This window comes from Nematocida minor, assembly GCF_024244105.1.
Source record: "Nematocida minor strain JUm1510 chromosome Unknown 7909, whole genome shotgun sequence".
Taxonomy (NCBI): Eukaryota; Fungi; Microsporidia; genus Nematocida; species Nematocida minor.
In genome coordinates this window covers 1-13,206 of record NW_026250348.1, presented here as the reverse complement: position 1 = coordinate 13,206, position 13,206 = coordinate 1, and the positions used below count along the sequence as shown (strand labels likewise).

The 13,206-nt window shown below is 39.4% G+C and overlaps 6 protein-coding genes across 6 annotated transcripts; 2 read left to right on the top strand and 4 right to left on the bottom strand.

Moving 5' to 3' along the window:
- Nucleotides 1-2: 2 nt before the first annotated feature.
- Nucleotides 3-911, bottom strand: NEMIN01_2347 (uncharacterized protein; the record flags this gene model as incomplete). Its single annotated transcript, XM_051478289.1, has 1 exon — nt 3-911. A coding segment is annotated over one exon (909 nt), but the record flags the coding sequence as incomplete, so codon positions are not given.
- Nucleotides 912-1,232: 321 nt separating this feature from the next.
- Nucleotides 1,233-1,943, bottom strand: NEMIN01_2346 (uncharacterized protein; the record flags this gene model as incomplete). The annotated part of the gene is made up of 1 exon (XM_051478288.1): nt 1,233-1,943. The coding sequence occupies one exon, from the start codon at nt 1,941-1,943 to the stop codon at nt 1,233-1,235; it is 711 nt and encodes a 236-aa protein (XP_051334248.1).
- A 466-nt stretch (nt 1,944-2,409) lies between these two features.
- On the bottom strand, nt 2,410-4,113 carry NEMIN01_2345 (uncharacterized protein; the record flags this gene model as incomplete). Its single annotated transcript, XM_051478287.1, has 1 exon — nt 2,410-4,113. The coding sequence occupies one exon, from the start codon at nt 4,111-4,113 to the stop codon at nt 2,410-2,412; it is 1,704 nt and encodes a 567-aa protein (XP_051334247.1).
- Nucleotides 4,114-4,456: 343 nt separating this feature from the next.
- NEMIN01_2344 (uncharacterized protein) lies at nt 4,457-7,669 on the top strand (the record flags this gene model as incomplete). The annotated part of the gene is made up of 1 exon (XM_051478286.1): nt 4,457-7,669. The coding sequence occupies one exon, from the start codon at nt 4,457-4,459 to the stop codon at nt 7,667-7,669; it is 3,213 nt and encodes a 1,070-aa protein (XP_051334246.1).
- A 381-nt stretch (nt 7,670-8,050) lies between these two features.
- NEMIN01_2343 (uncharacterized protein) lies at nt 8,051-10,807 on the top strand (the record flags this gene model as incomplete). Its single annotated transcript, XM_051478285.1, has 1 exon — nt 8,051-10,807. One exon carries the CDS (start codon nt 8,051-8,053, stop codon nt 10,805-10,807), a length of 2,757 nt encoding a protein of 918 aa, XP_051334245.1.
- Nucleotides 10,808-11,378: 571 nt separating this feature from the next.
- Nucleotides 11,379-12,953, bottom strand: NEMIN01_2342 (uncharacterized protein; the record flags this gene model as incomplete). Its single annotated transcript, XM_051478284.1, has 1 exon — nt 11,379-12,953. One exon carries the CDS (start codon nt 12,951-12,953, stop codon nt 11,379-11,381), a length of 1,575 nt encoding a protein of 524 aa, XP_051334244.1.
- Nucleotides 12,954-13,206: the final 253 nt, after the last annotated feature.

The window sequence follows — 13,206 nt, the reverse complement described above, 5'->3', positions numbered from 1 at the left end:
GTCTGCGATGCTGTGGGAGGGAAGTTTATGGGAAACTGCAGAATGTTCAAGACGGCGATCTTCGCAATGTTGGGCAGCTGTTTTAGAACTGCGCCTGTCTGCACGTGTGCAAACACCAGCGGAGGCACTTTCAGAGCCACTGTCTTCCTTGGGTCGGTCAAGAGCCATTTCTTGGCGAGCAGCGATGCAGTGTTCTCACCGCTGGTCCATGCCCAGGTGTAGAACCCCGCTGTGAAGAGCGCTGCCACCCACAGCACACTGTACCGCGCAACAGCGGGGAAAGAGCCTTCGCATGCCCAGCACAGCACAGTTATAGACACGCCTGCTGCATTGAAAAGCGCAGGCACAAGCCACTTTGCACCCACCGCCACCTGGATGTCTCCAATGCGCTCGTTTGCATAGGACACACACAAGAACCCTATCGAAACAAAGAGGGCCTTTGACATGCCCGACGGTATCCGCTTTATCACGCGCTCTGCGCGGAGTGCATACATAGCAAAAAAGCCTGCGCTTGTGAACAGCGTGGCCAGCGCCATGCAGAGGAAAAGGTTCGTGAACATTCTGTCTGGCCCAACATCCCCAGCAAGCGACGCGTGCATGGCCTGCACATTCTTGAAAGACTCTGAGATCGGAGACGACACAACGCCTGCGGTGTACGAAGACAAGAGAAAAAACAGAACCTGCGACACACAAGATGAGATTACGAACAGGACGGTGCTTGTTATGTGCAAGCTAGCGCCTGCAAAGGATCCTTCGCTGAAAAACATCTTCTCCCCCACTGTCATAACATACATAAGATAAAGAACTGCGCCAAAAAAAACAACAGGACATTTATAGAGTAATAGCCTCGCTTTTGAGGTAAGAGTCTGCGCGTGGCCGGACATCTCTCTCTTTTCCAAACTATAGAGCATTGCTTAAAATTTTTTCCCAAATATATACTCCTTCTCTTGGAGGCTGTGTTCTGCAGGACTGTTGTTCTTTTTCAGCTGCACTATTTATTTGCATGAAGTGGCAGAATGATGCAGTTATGATTAGCAGTGGCTGCAGTACATAATATTAAAAATAAATGATTGTGCACCAGGATGACTGAATGTGTCAGCCATCATTAAGCTTTGTCTATTATTTTGACGTATGGTGAGTATGAGTGTAGCATAGACACAGATATATACATATAAACTAAATACACACACTTCAAAGATAAAAACATGGATGCCTCTTTCTTTATTAAATATTTAAACACGGATCTCAGAAAACTGCAAAGATAGCCTATGAACATCTGCTACATACGGAGAAAAGCAAAACCCTATAATGCAGAAAGAGACAAAGGTTATAGAAAGGCCCAGAAGATATTTTCTGCTCTTTTGGTACGTGCAGTGCATGCCCTTCTCAGATAGGATCTCTTCAAAGTTTACTATTGTCGTGGCTATCGTTGGGTACATCGAAATTATCTGCCTTATGGCTGCGTTGTTTATGAAAAATACAGAGCCCCCTATAACAATATGAGTAAAGAGCATGAACACAAACAGGTGGGTGTTGAGCGATCTGCTTGTCAAAACGAAGAGAAGCCACGGATTTCCCGATATGGCGCCAAACAAGCCTATTATAATGCCCAGAACTGTTTTGTGGTAGAAAAGATGCTCTTCTTTTCGAGAAAGAGCAGAGCTGCTTATCGCCTTCTTCCAGCTGTATATCGAGACCCCAACAGCAGACAGGATTACTATTTTGGGAAGAACTGAGCCTGCCCCATTCTTTAGCGCATCACTGTACAGCCCTTTGATAAAAAGAAGACACGAAAACACGCCTAGCCCCCACTCTATCCCTCTTCGGAGACACCTTGCTATTTTGTGTCTTGTTTTTATTTCTCTGTCCTGGTAGAGAACACCGAGATTCTTTTCTGCTCTGCTATTTTCTTGTGCTATCTCAGAATGCTGTTTGTCTTCCATTATATTTTTGTTTTAAATATTGCACAAAGGATAAATAATTGCATTTTTAATAAATGTGTGATTGGCTGCAGGAAGCAATTCAGAGTTCTAATAGTGTTCCATATTACCTCATATATTTTTCGTGATAATATAACCCGAGAGATTATGGTTTGACAAAGTAAAAGTTGTTGGCTTTGCCTCGCTAAACCATTAACCTTTTTGGGAATATATTATCAAGGAGACTGCACGAGATAATATGCAAGACCAATATAACTCCGAATGGAATATCATTTATTTTATTCTCGGGTTATTTATGACTTTCATAATAGCCCAAGAAAGTAAATGATTATTTCATTAAGTAAACTATTTAAAGAGTTTGTATTGAATAAATGGTTCAGTATTCTTTAATGGTTTCGAAGAAAAAACAGCTAAAATAACAAACCTAAAACTAATTTATTTTAATAGTAGCTAGCTAGGACTAGATAGCTCAAGATATATCGTGATTGTTCATGTTTTGTAATTGTCTGCTGTCCATGACGTGATATAAACTATCGCTGTCACTGTTGGCTGCAGACTTTGGCTTGCTCTTTGAGTAACGATGGCTAGTATATACTGTTGATCCCAGTACAAGAAGGCCACCCGCTAGTACTTTTCCAAGAGTGCTTGTCCGAGCTGATGCATCTGCTGGATTAGATCCTGTTTCACCAGACATGTCTAGTGTTTGGTGCTGCTCAACTGGCTCATTCACCTTCATTTTTTCGACTGCTTCTGGCTCGTCTGTTACTACTACTTGTATGTTTAGTAGTTTTGCAAGTTCTTTTATTTTCTTGAGAAAGTACTGTTTCTGAACTGGACTTAAATCAAGTAATTGGTTTCTCTCAACTCGAAGCCTATTAATATACTCTAAAATTAATTTTACTTTTTCAGTATCAAAGTTTGATAAATATATCTTATTATTTAGGAAATTAATTTCGTGCAGTATACTTTTCATCTCTTCTTCCTCTTTTCTCACCATCTCCTGGTACTCCTGCGAGTTTGGATCAAGCTCAGTTGTGTTTTTCCACTCTGTCAGACTCTTTTCTTTTTTATCCCACTTTTCTTTTTCAATTTCAATAGATTTATATAGTATTCTCTTTTCGCCACGTAGTTTTTCTTCTTTATCAAACATTATGTCTAATAAGCCATCATAACCACTTATATAGTCTTCACTAAAGTTGCTCAAGTCTGCTTTTATCTTCAGCACCTTTTGTTCATCTTTTCCACCTAGTAGATCAGTGCTAGTTGCCATGCACTCTATTGCCTTAATCATATTAATGTATATCATTTTTTCTCTCCAAATTAGTCTCCAGTTACTAATCTTAATATTAAGAATAGAGAAAATTACTTCCAACTCTTCATTTTTAAGCAAATTGCTGAGTTTTTCAGGTATATCATGTACGTCATTGTTGTCAGAACTTTCTATTTCTTTGATGTTCCTAACTAGACCCTCGATTAAATAATACTTTTCGTAAATAAGTTTCAGTCCGTAGTCTATCAATGGAACTTTGTCTTTTTCTTTTGTGTATAGATTGTCTAAACTGTAGCATCCCTTTACAGATGTATACTTTTTAAAAAGATCTATATACATTAAACGCATATAATTCGAGACAAAAAAAGCATTCTCTCTATCCATATCCTTTGAGGTAAGTTGAAGAATATTTTCCAAGTTTGTATCATCAACCATCAAAGTATATGTTCTAGTGCTTAGATCGAGCTCTCCATAAGATAGATCTACACTATCTAGTTTTTCATGCATATCAAACTCTCTATTTATTCCATGCTCAGGATTGTATATAAATTTATTTGGATTTATAAGCTCAATAACTGAAGAGATAAATACAAGTTTAACTCTTTCTTTAAGTCCACACACTCCACACAGTAGTCTAGAATTTATTATAGGAATACCAATTCCTTTGTCTAAAATGTATATAAAATATTGGCAGGCATTATTCTCGATTATTTTTAGAATAGCTTCTTTTTTCTCTTCACTAAGCTCCTCGCTTTCTATCCTTAGATTATCCTTAATTATGCGCTTCAGCATGTTCATATGGCTTACTCTGTCATCTGCTTTGATAGATGTATCATTTTTAACAACAGACTGGCACTCCTTTAGTATTCCTTCGACATTGATTGTTAGTTTAACTTCTCTCATGGATGGATATTAAAAGTTTTAATTGCATGGAATATTTTAAAATCAGGGGCTTCCCAAGGCGGAAAAATTTTAATTTATTTTTAGTATACCAAGCAGAGTCAGTGTGGCTGTCTCTTATGCATTCTTTGCGATAGCATAGTTACATCTGCTGTGCTTAATTCTCGGGCTATCAGATCACAGTATGATGAATTACCATCAATAAAACTTTGTTAATTAGTGTATTAACTTTTATCCAGTAGAACAGTATAGAGAAGAGGCTCTTCACGAGAAAATATGTATAAATTGGGGCATATGAGTAAGGTCTCAACTGAAAGCTATAAATAAAAAAAATGATATTTTTAGCATGAAAAATCAGGAACTAAAGAAAATACTAGATGCAGTAGGCATAGTGCTTATTTTCTTCGCTACAAAGTGCAGAGGCGGTAGCGGCCTTTTTAATGGAAATATACACAATGGCATATGGCATCCATGCATGGGAGAAAATGGCGCCGAAAATGTAACAGTAGGCCTATATCCTCCTTTTATGCCTACACACGGGCTCTACTGGAACAAAGACAGCTTTAGTAATAGAGTGAATGATAAAATAGACTACCAAGCCCCACATGAGCAGTATGCAGTGGGAGGTAGTGTGTATGGGCATCCTTTTGACTCAGGCTATAACATGCCTGGTACATCAAGAGACCAAAATGTGAATATGCGTAGCGCCAATGGGCTAGTTTTGCCTTCTGCTGTCCAAGCCTCTGTGAGCAGTTTGTCTTATGATGAGTATAGCCCGAGAATTCCAGCTAATGAAATGCAATACCAGTATGGCCAGACACAGCAGCCCATGCCAGAATCCAGTGCTGTTGAGTATCCTTTTAATCAGGCATGCAATGTGTCTGGGGCATCAAGTGAGACAGACAAAAGTCACGATTTACGCTCCTTTATTACTGACCAATGTGTGCACAGCCTAATCCCTGATGGATGTGAAACTTTTGAATATGAGCTGAAAACAGAGGAGCAGGCTGAGCAGGAGCAGTGCATAGCACATGGTAGCGCGTCTAACAAAAAGATTGTTAGTAATATAGCAGCCATGCGTAGAAAAAGGAAGGAAAGTCTATCCACTCGCCAGCCCTCACCAAAGAGCATGAAAAGTGAAAAGGAAGAGCCATTGGAAGAAAAACCTGATATAGTCTCTGTGCAGCAGGAGAGTGGAGGCATAGAGAAAGATGCAACAGCGCAGACACAAAAAAAGCATCAGTTGCAAAGGCCTAGGAGAATAACTAAAAAAAGAAAAATAGTGGAGAATTCTCTTGGCATCAAGCTGTGGAACGACAGAAGACTGACCAACAAAAGAAGGGCGAACTATAAGTCTCACCATAAAATAATATATACGTACAGGAACAGTAGAGTTGATCCTCTTACAATTGTAGACATAGAAAGCGACTACTTCCAAGAGAAAATTAAAAAAGGCCTAGAAAGCTTTTCTGCACACGTTGCTCCTCTGATAAAACAGAACGCGCTGTGGTACTTCATCGCAAGCCGAACTACAAACATAAACACGAAGCACAAAGACCTTCTGTGGCTGAAGGAGCTGCTCAGCTACAAGGGAGCTAGCAGATACAAGGAAATGGTAATAGGTCTTGAGGGATACTATCCTGGAGTGGCTGAAGACATGATAGGATATCTGGAAAAGCACAGGCCGCTGAGAGTCACCTACGAATCTCCCACAACTGTGTGGAAGGAAACATTGGGTGATGTCTATATCCAGAAAGGCCTGGAGATAAACTACAGCATCGTGCTAGACCAGGATAAGATCAGCCAAATAGACAGAAAATATTCTGTGCTGGCCTATGCTCTGTGCATGATTCTGGCGCTGCCTGAGGTGCACCAAGACTTTTCGCATATCAGAGCAGAGTTCATAGAGGGCACTAGAATGTCAGAAAACCTCTTTATAAATAAACAGAAGCAGGAGGTTCTGTTGTCTATACACGCCCTAGTGCAGGAAGCAGCAGACAATAATAAAAAAACAGAAAATGAGTACGAAAACATCCACTGCGCCCTTGAGAGCATATACAGCAAAGATGCACAGAAAGAGCCAACAGTCTCTGGGGTGTACAAAGAAATATACACAATCCTTGTGGAGTTCTATGCCAGAGCAAAGGTTATTGATGCTAGAGAGTACATTTTGCTGGGAAAGTGCGCCATAAAGCATCAGAAGTACATCAAATGCAAGGCAGTCTTAGGCTTTGTCTCAGAGAAAGCCAAGCCTTCTGCGCAAGCCCACAGCTTTTTCTATTCTCTTGAGATGGACAAATGGGATGTTTCACCTGGCATAGAAGCACACTATCACGTGTACTACGTAGACAATGCGCTGCAGCACTCCAGAATGCTCTGCATGCCCATATACGTAGACAAGAGCGGAAAAGAGCACTGCCTGCACACAATCGGCACTATAGTAAAGCATATAAAGATGCTGTATGGGATAGAAATAACCTCAGATGTTATACACCCGTTTAAAGTAAACAAGGAAACCAAAGAGTGGTCGTACATTAAAGACAAAGACAAAGATCTAACAGTGAAAGACTTGCCAGAGTACAAGATAGTCTTCTATCGCATTGAAGACGACCTAAGAACAACAAAGTTTGTGTTTGCAGAGTTTACATCTTTAATGTACCATAGAAAGGACAGCATTTCTATTCCCCTCTTCCTTACGCCTCTGATGCAGTCAGCTGTAGACCTGGGCCCTTTTATTAAGAAGGATGGGCACAGAGAGATAGACTCGATAGTGTTTGAAAATGCAAAGCCCGCTGTGTATGAGTACAGCAATACCTATTCAAACGAAGAGTACTCTGATATGCATGCATACTACAGCAATCTGTACATAGTGCTTGGCTCTGAAAGTGTAGAGGCTCTTGACTGCTACATCATGGACTGCCAAGTAACTCCGCAGGCAGACAACCCCATCAAAGCTGTGTGGTACGTGAATATGGCAGACAGTACAAGCACGTATACACACTGTCTTTTGAGCGAAAAGTTCAAAAAAAGAGAGAACTTGGAAAAGCTTAATCATCTCATTAACGTATTAGAATCGAGAGAGTATAACAGAGACAGCGAGCTGCAGGGCGTCTGGCTGAAAAATAGCTGTTCAGCATGCAGTGGATCAGAAGGCGCAGCAGAAAGAGTATGCATTTGGAAGGTGGGCATTGAGGAGAAGAGTCATGCAGTTAAGAAGGATAGAGAAGAAATCAAGAAAAAAATAAAGGAAACAGAAGAGAGGTTTAAAAGAGCAGACGAGCTACAGAAAAATTTAATAGCGCTAGACAGAGAAAGTAAAAAAGTAGCAATAAAAGAAGAAAGGAAGCTAGCATGCAATAGAAAGAGGCTAGCATGCAATAGAAAGAGCAACACAAAAGCAAAACTGGGAGCTCTGCACAGCAAGCTACGGGAAGCAATGTCTGAGAGGCCAAATGTGGAGACAGAGCTTATAGCATTCCGCAATGTGAACAACACAAAGTCTAATCTGGGGGCCCACAACGAGATCCTTGATGCCTTCATCTCATTGTACAACCATTAAAGGCTTATAGAGAATAAATAGAGATTTGTTAGATGTAGATATGCTGTTTTTGTTTTTACAAGCTCTACAGAGGGAGAAAGCGCTAAGATTCAGCCAAGAGTCAAGTAGTGATAGAGAGCTACTGATCTTGCTTTTATTCTATGGGCATAGAGTGGGTTCTAGACACATGCCTTTTGCACGAACAGTATTTCTATTCTTTGCACTTTATTGATGGCTTAGAACTGTCTGAGTATAAAATAACAGTGGTGATTAAATATTTTTGCATGGCAGAAAGTACCTGATTTTTATTACAAAGACAAATAAATGCACAGTGCAGCATACCCAATAAAAAGGTCCGTTTAACTAAGCCTATAAATAGTAAAAAATAAATTTTTAAGGCATATGAAAGCTCTAAAAATGATGAAAATACTGGCAGGTGCTGCGTCTGTCCTTTTCTTTGCAAGATGCAGCGGAAGCAGTGGCTCTTCTAGCGAGGAAGGGCAGAGTATAGTTCTTGAGCCATCTAAAAGAGAAATGGGTGGTATATATGGCGGCCTAGTCTGCAATCAAAACTGTGCTAGTAGAACGGATAGGGTAGAAAATAGCTGTGGCACATTTAAACAGTATAGAGAAGGTTTCAGCGTGATTAAACACACTTCTGCCTGCCCCATTGGAATCAGTAGATTGTCTATAGGAGAAAAAAGAAAAGAGAGCAGTTACAACTTGTTGAATGCATGCACAGATCACTCTGTGCCCGAGAACAAGAAGAGGAAGAAGGACAGTCTGCTAGAAGGAATGCTTACTGCCAGTGGCCAGCCAATTAAGAACGAAGTCACATTGGAGGGTGAAGAAGAGCAGCCTGTAGCAAAAAGTGCAAAAAAGAAAAACATAAATGGGTTTAACATCAACCTATGGGACAACATGGGCCAGCGGCTAAGAAACAACAGAAGAAAAGGCTACAGAATGAGACACAGAACAATCTATGTTGTTGACGATCTTGATGAGTACAAAGACGAGGAGATAAAAACAGAGCACTATAAAATGAAGCTTAGAAGCAGAATTGAGGAGTTTGCTGCAAATTTTGCCCCTCTAATAAATACCAATGCAATGTGGTACTTCATTGCAAGCAGCACCACAAATATACACACTAAATACAAAGATCTTTTGGGGCTGCAGGAGCTCTTTAAGGGCGAGGAGAGAGTGCACAGAAGGATAATGGAGGGCATCCGGGGATACTACCCAGCTTTGTTTGAAGACATGATAGCGTATATAGAGAAGCACCAGCCCTTGCGTGCTAAAAAAGACAGCCCCCAAACAGCATGGAAGGAAACGCTGGGAGACATTTACATGCGGAAGTCTCCAGCGCCAAACTATGCTATACTGGAGGACTTAGATAGCATCGGCCGACTAGACAAAAAGTGCCACGCGCTTGTGCATGCTGTGCACATGGCTCTGGCGCTGCCTGAAGTGTACCAAGACTTTTCCAACATCACTGAAAGCCTTATAAAAGAGACGCGCATTTCAGAAAGCTCAGGTGCAAACCAAAGCTGCCAGGAAGTTCTACTGGCAATGCGCAAGATAGTGCAGCTAAATATAAACAAAGAAACAGATTATATGCTGTACAAAGAGATCTACAGCCATCTTAAAAACGTATGTGCTGAAGACAAAAAGCCACTGGACAGTCTGACAGTTATTGAGCTGTACAGAGAGATATATGCGCTTCTTTCAAGCTTCTATGAGAAAGTAAAAGTGATTGTTGCAGAAAAAGAATATGTGCTGGCAGGCAAGTGCGTAATAAAAAAACAGGTGTACATAAAGTGCGAGAAAGTAGTAGACGTATCCCAAGGCAGCTTGGATAAAAAGGTTCTGGTTCCTACGTACTCAATAGAGGAGAACCTGTGGCGAGTTTCATCTAATGTAGAGCCGCACTACCACGTGTACTATGTGGACAATACAACCCAACAGCCCAGGCTGCTGTGCATGCCTTTCTATGTAGACAAAAACAACCAAAGACAATATCTGCACACAATCGATGAGATAGTAAGATATATAAAGGTGCTGCATAAAATAGACCACTATTCAGACTACATACACCCTTTTAAAGTAAGAAAAGGGACTAGAGAGTGGTCGTACGTCAAGAAAGGAGAAAGAGCTCTCACAATAGGAGACCTCGCAGAGTACGAAGTGGTGTTCTATCGCTTTGAGGAGGGCTTAAGCAAAAGAAAGCTTGCTTTTGTGGAGTTCATCCCTTTAAACGGGCATGAGGAAGATACTCTTTGCATACCGCTGTTTCTTTCTTCTCTGATGCAGTCTGCTGTGGAGTTTGGGCCTTTTGTTGCGGCAGATGCCCACAAAGAGATGCACTCGATAGAGTTTGAAAACAGAGTGCCGGACGTGTACGAGTATGATAACGATTACTCGGGCCATATATACTCGACTTTGCACAGCTACTACAGCCGCCTGTACATCCTGCTAGATGAGGAAAAGAGAAATAACATAGAGTGCTATAGTATGAACTGCCGTGTGAGCGAGAAGAGCAACGGCACTGTCAAAGCTGTGTGGCGCGCGAGAATATTGGACGGCATGGATGAGTATACGCACTGTGCGCTGGACTGCTCTTTCAAAGAAAAAGAAAACACAGAAAACCTTGATGCTTTTGTTGACGCATTGGAGTCGAGGGAGTACAACAGGGACAGCGAGCTGCAGGGCTTTCTATTGCAGAATAGCAACGATAAAGGCAGTGAGCTGGCACTCTCGCTCCAGAACATATACAATCTAACAGAAATAAACAAGAGCCACAATAAGTATGCCATTTTCTATAGCTTAAAAGAGCTTGAAGCAATGCTAGCGAGCGAGAAGCTGAAGCTAAAGGAGATAGAAAAGGTGCAGAAGGCTCTAGGAGGAAAGAAAAAAAACGATCCACTGCCGCTCAGAAGACGCAAGGGTGCGGTAGTCTGTGCAAAGTACAAACAGAAGAACAGATTAGAAAGCATATGCGAGGCGCTAAGTATAAAAAAATCTAGAAAGATAGACCTGCAAACAGGCTTTGTTGTATTCCGACGCGTGAACCACAGCAAGTCCAATTTGGGGGTGCACAACGAGGTTCTTGATGTGCTAATTTCGTGTTACAACTACCAAAAGAATGTCTGTGAGGAGTAAGTAGGCAGAGATTGATTAAATAAATACAGATGGTTTTTTATCAGTGACTTCAATAGACTATTCTAGCGAATAGAGCAGTTATTCTTTGGCAGCCAGTAGTACAGCATGGAACCTTCTGGTGCCTCAGATAAACAAATATATGTAGCCAAAGAATGTTTTTATGTGTGCAAATGTTCTAGTTGTTTTGTAAAAGTTTATTCTTGGATAAAATATAAATAAAAATAAAATAAATACCAAGTCTATAGAACTAGCATGTACATTTTTACTTTTGTTATTTTTACTTTTATTTTTGTTTAGAAGGCTGTTTAGAAGAAAAGAATACACTCAAGGTGTAGTCATCGAAGAAGTGCTATAAAAAGGTTAAAATGAAAATCTAGCTCTGTTAGAGTGCATGCAGAGTATAAAAGTGTGATAGAAGTACTTAGATAATAGTATATTAGTATAAGTATGCATAAGATTAAGAGTTATTTAGCGCTAGGTTAAAATTGATAGCTGAGGCATATCATGTTTATTTGTGTTCTTATCTACACTCCGCTGCATGGTATAGTGTTTCTTTATACATTCATATCACCTAGATATTAGAAAGTTTCGCTACATTTCTAGAAAAACTGATAAATACTATAGATATTATAAGAGATATAAGAAAGACTATGAGAATTACAGTTTTCTGCATCTGTATTATTTTTCTTTCCTTGAGTTCCTCTGACTCTTCTAGAACTACTTCTGATTCTTTAGGTACTTTCAATCTATCTACTTCTATTTTCCGTGCTTTTGCAAATCTTTTTATCCCTTTGAGTATGTGCTCTTCTTGAATTGGCTTTAATTTATCTAACTCATATAACTTTATATTAAAATTAAGCAATTTTAAAAATGCTCTATGTTTATCATGTCTTAGTAAATATAGATCATTTTCCAGATTATTAATAGAGCAGCTTAGTTTTGTAACACTCTCTTCATTATTTTTTTCCACTGCTTGATCATACTCTATTTTCTTTTCTCTTAAAATTTCCTGTTTTTCTTTTATTTCATTATAGATTTTAGTTTTTTCTTTTTTCAATATTTCTTTTAAATCTATGCCTCTAGCTACATACTTTCTGTAAAAATTACTTAAACCTGCTTTCAGTCTCAGAATGTTTGGCCCTCCTTCTGTTTCTTTTAAGAAGTCAGTTTTGTTTGCTACATATTCTATTGTATCAATTATGTAGTCGTGTATGTATTTTTCGTGTGAAATCTTTTTTAGATTGTTTTTAATAGAAATAGCTAAGAGCAGCTCTTCTGCTGTAAACACCTTGTATATTTCTTCAACTATATCCTGCGGGTTATTTGAGATGATTTTTATCTCTCTAACCAGCTCGATTAACTCAGCAATCTTATGATATTTTTCGTGAATAAGCTTCAATCCGTAGTCTATCAGTAGCTCATTAGTATTTTCGTATTTCTTAGTGTACAGCTCGTCTAGAGTGTAGTATTTTTTTTTGAATGAGTATTTTTTAAAAATATCCATGTCTAATTTGCGCATTGAGTCTTCGATAGAATTTTTAGTTATATAGTGAAACATTTTTCTGTCTCGACTCTCAATGACAGAGTCTCGTAAACTTTCTAAATTCAAGAACTTTGTATCATCAATCTCTAGTATGTATTCTCTAGTGCTTAGGTCGATGTCTCTATCAGGCAAGAGTACATCTTCTAGCGCTTTGTCTCTGTCAAACTGCATATGCACTCCCTGCTCTGGGTTGTATATAAGTGGGGTTTGTCTTATAATGTCATTGATTAGATCGATAAACTGGCTCTTAATTGCTGTTTCATCTTTGCACTTTAAAGCTTCATGTAGATAGCCTATACTTTTATACACATTGTACGTATAGTATTCATAAATGTTATTCTTAATTATATCCAGGATAGCTTCCTTTTCTCTATCAGTATAGCGCTTACTTTCTGTTGAGAATAAATTGAATTTAAATAAAGAAAACCATGGATACTTTACACTTTCTATTTTTAGACCGCCACTGCTGAATATATTCTTTAGTATGTTAATTGTTTCCAAATAACCCTTATGTTCAAGAACTACTTTTGAGTCTGGCGCAATGATAGCGTTGCATGCTTCAAATAGCTCTTTGACATTTACTATTAGTTTAACTTTTTTCATGTGTCCGTTGTAAAAATTTTAATTGCAGAAGAAATTTAAACGCATATTCTTGGTTTGCTCTTTTGATTGGTCTTGCTCTATGGCTCATTGGAGGAGAATCTCTCAAAGCATCCAATTGATTTGCCAAACAAAACAGCGCTTTCTCCTGTAGTCTACAGACGAGTGGCTGGCAGTTTGTTGGAATAAAGCTCTTTCTGCAGCTTGCCAAGCTGGTCTATCTAGCTCAAAGCTGTTTGCACAGCAGATGCATATG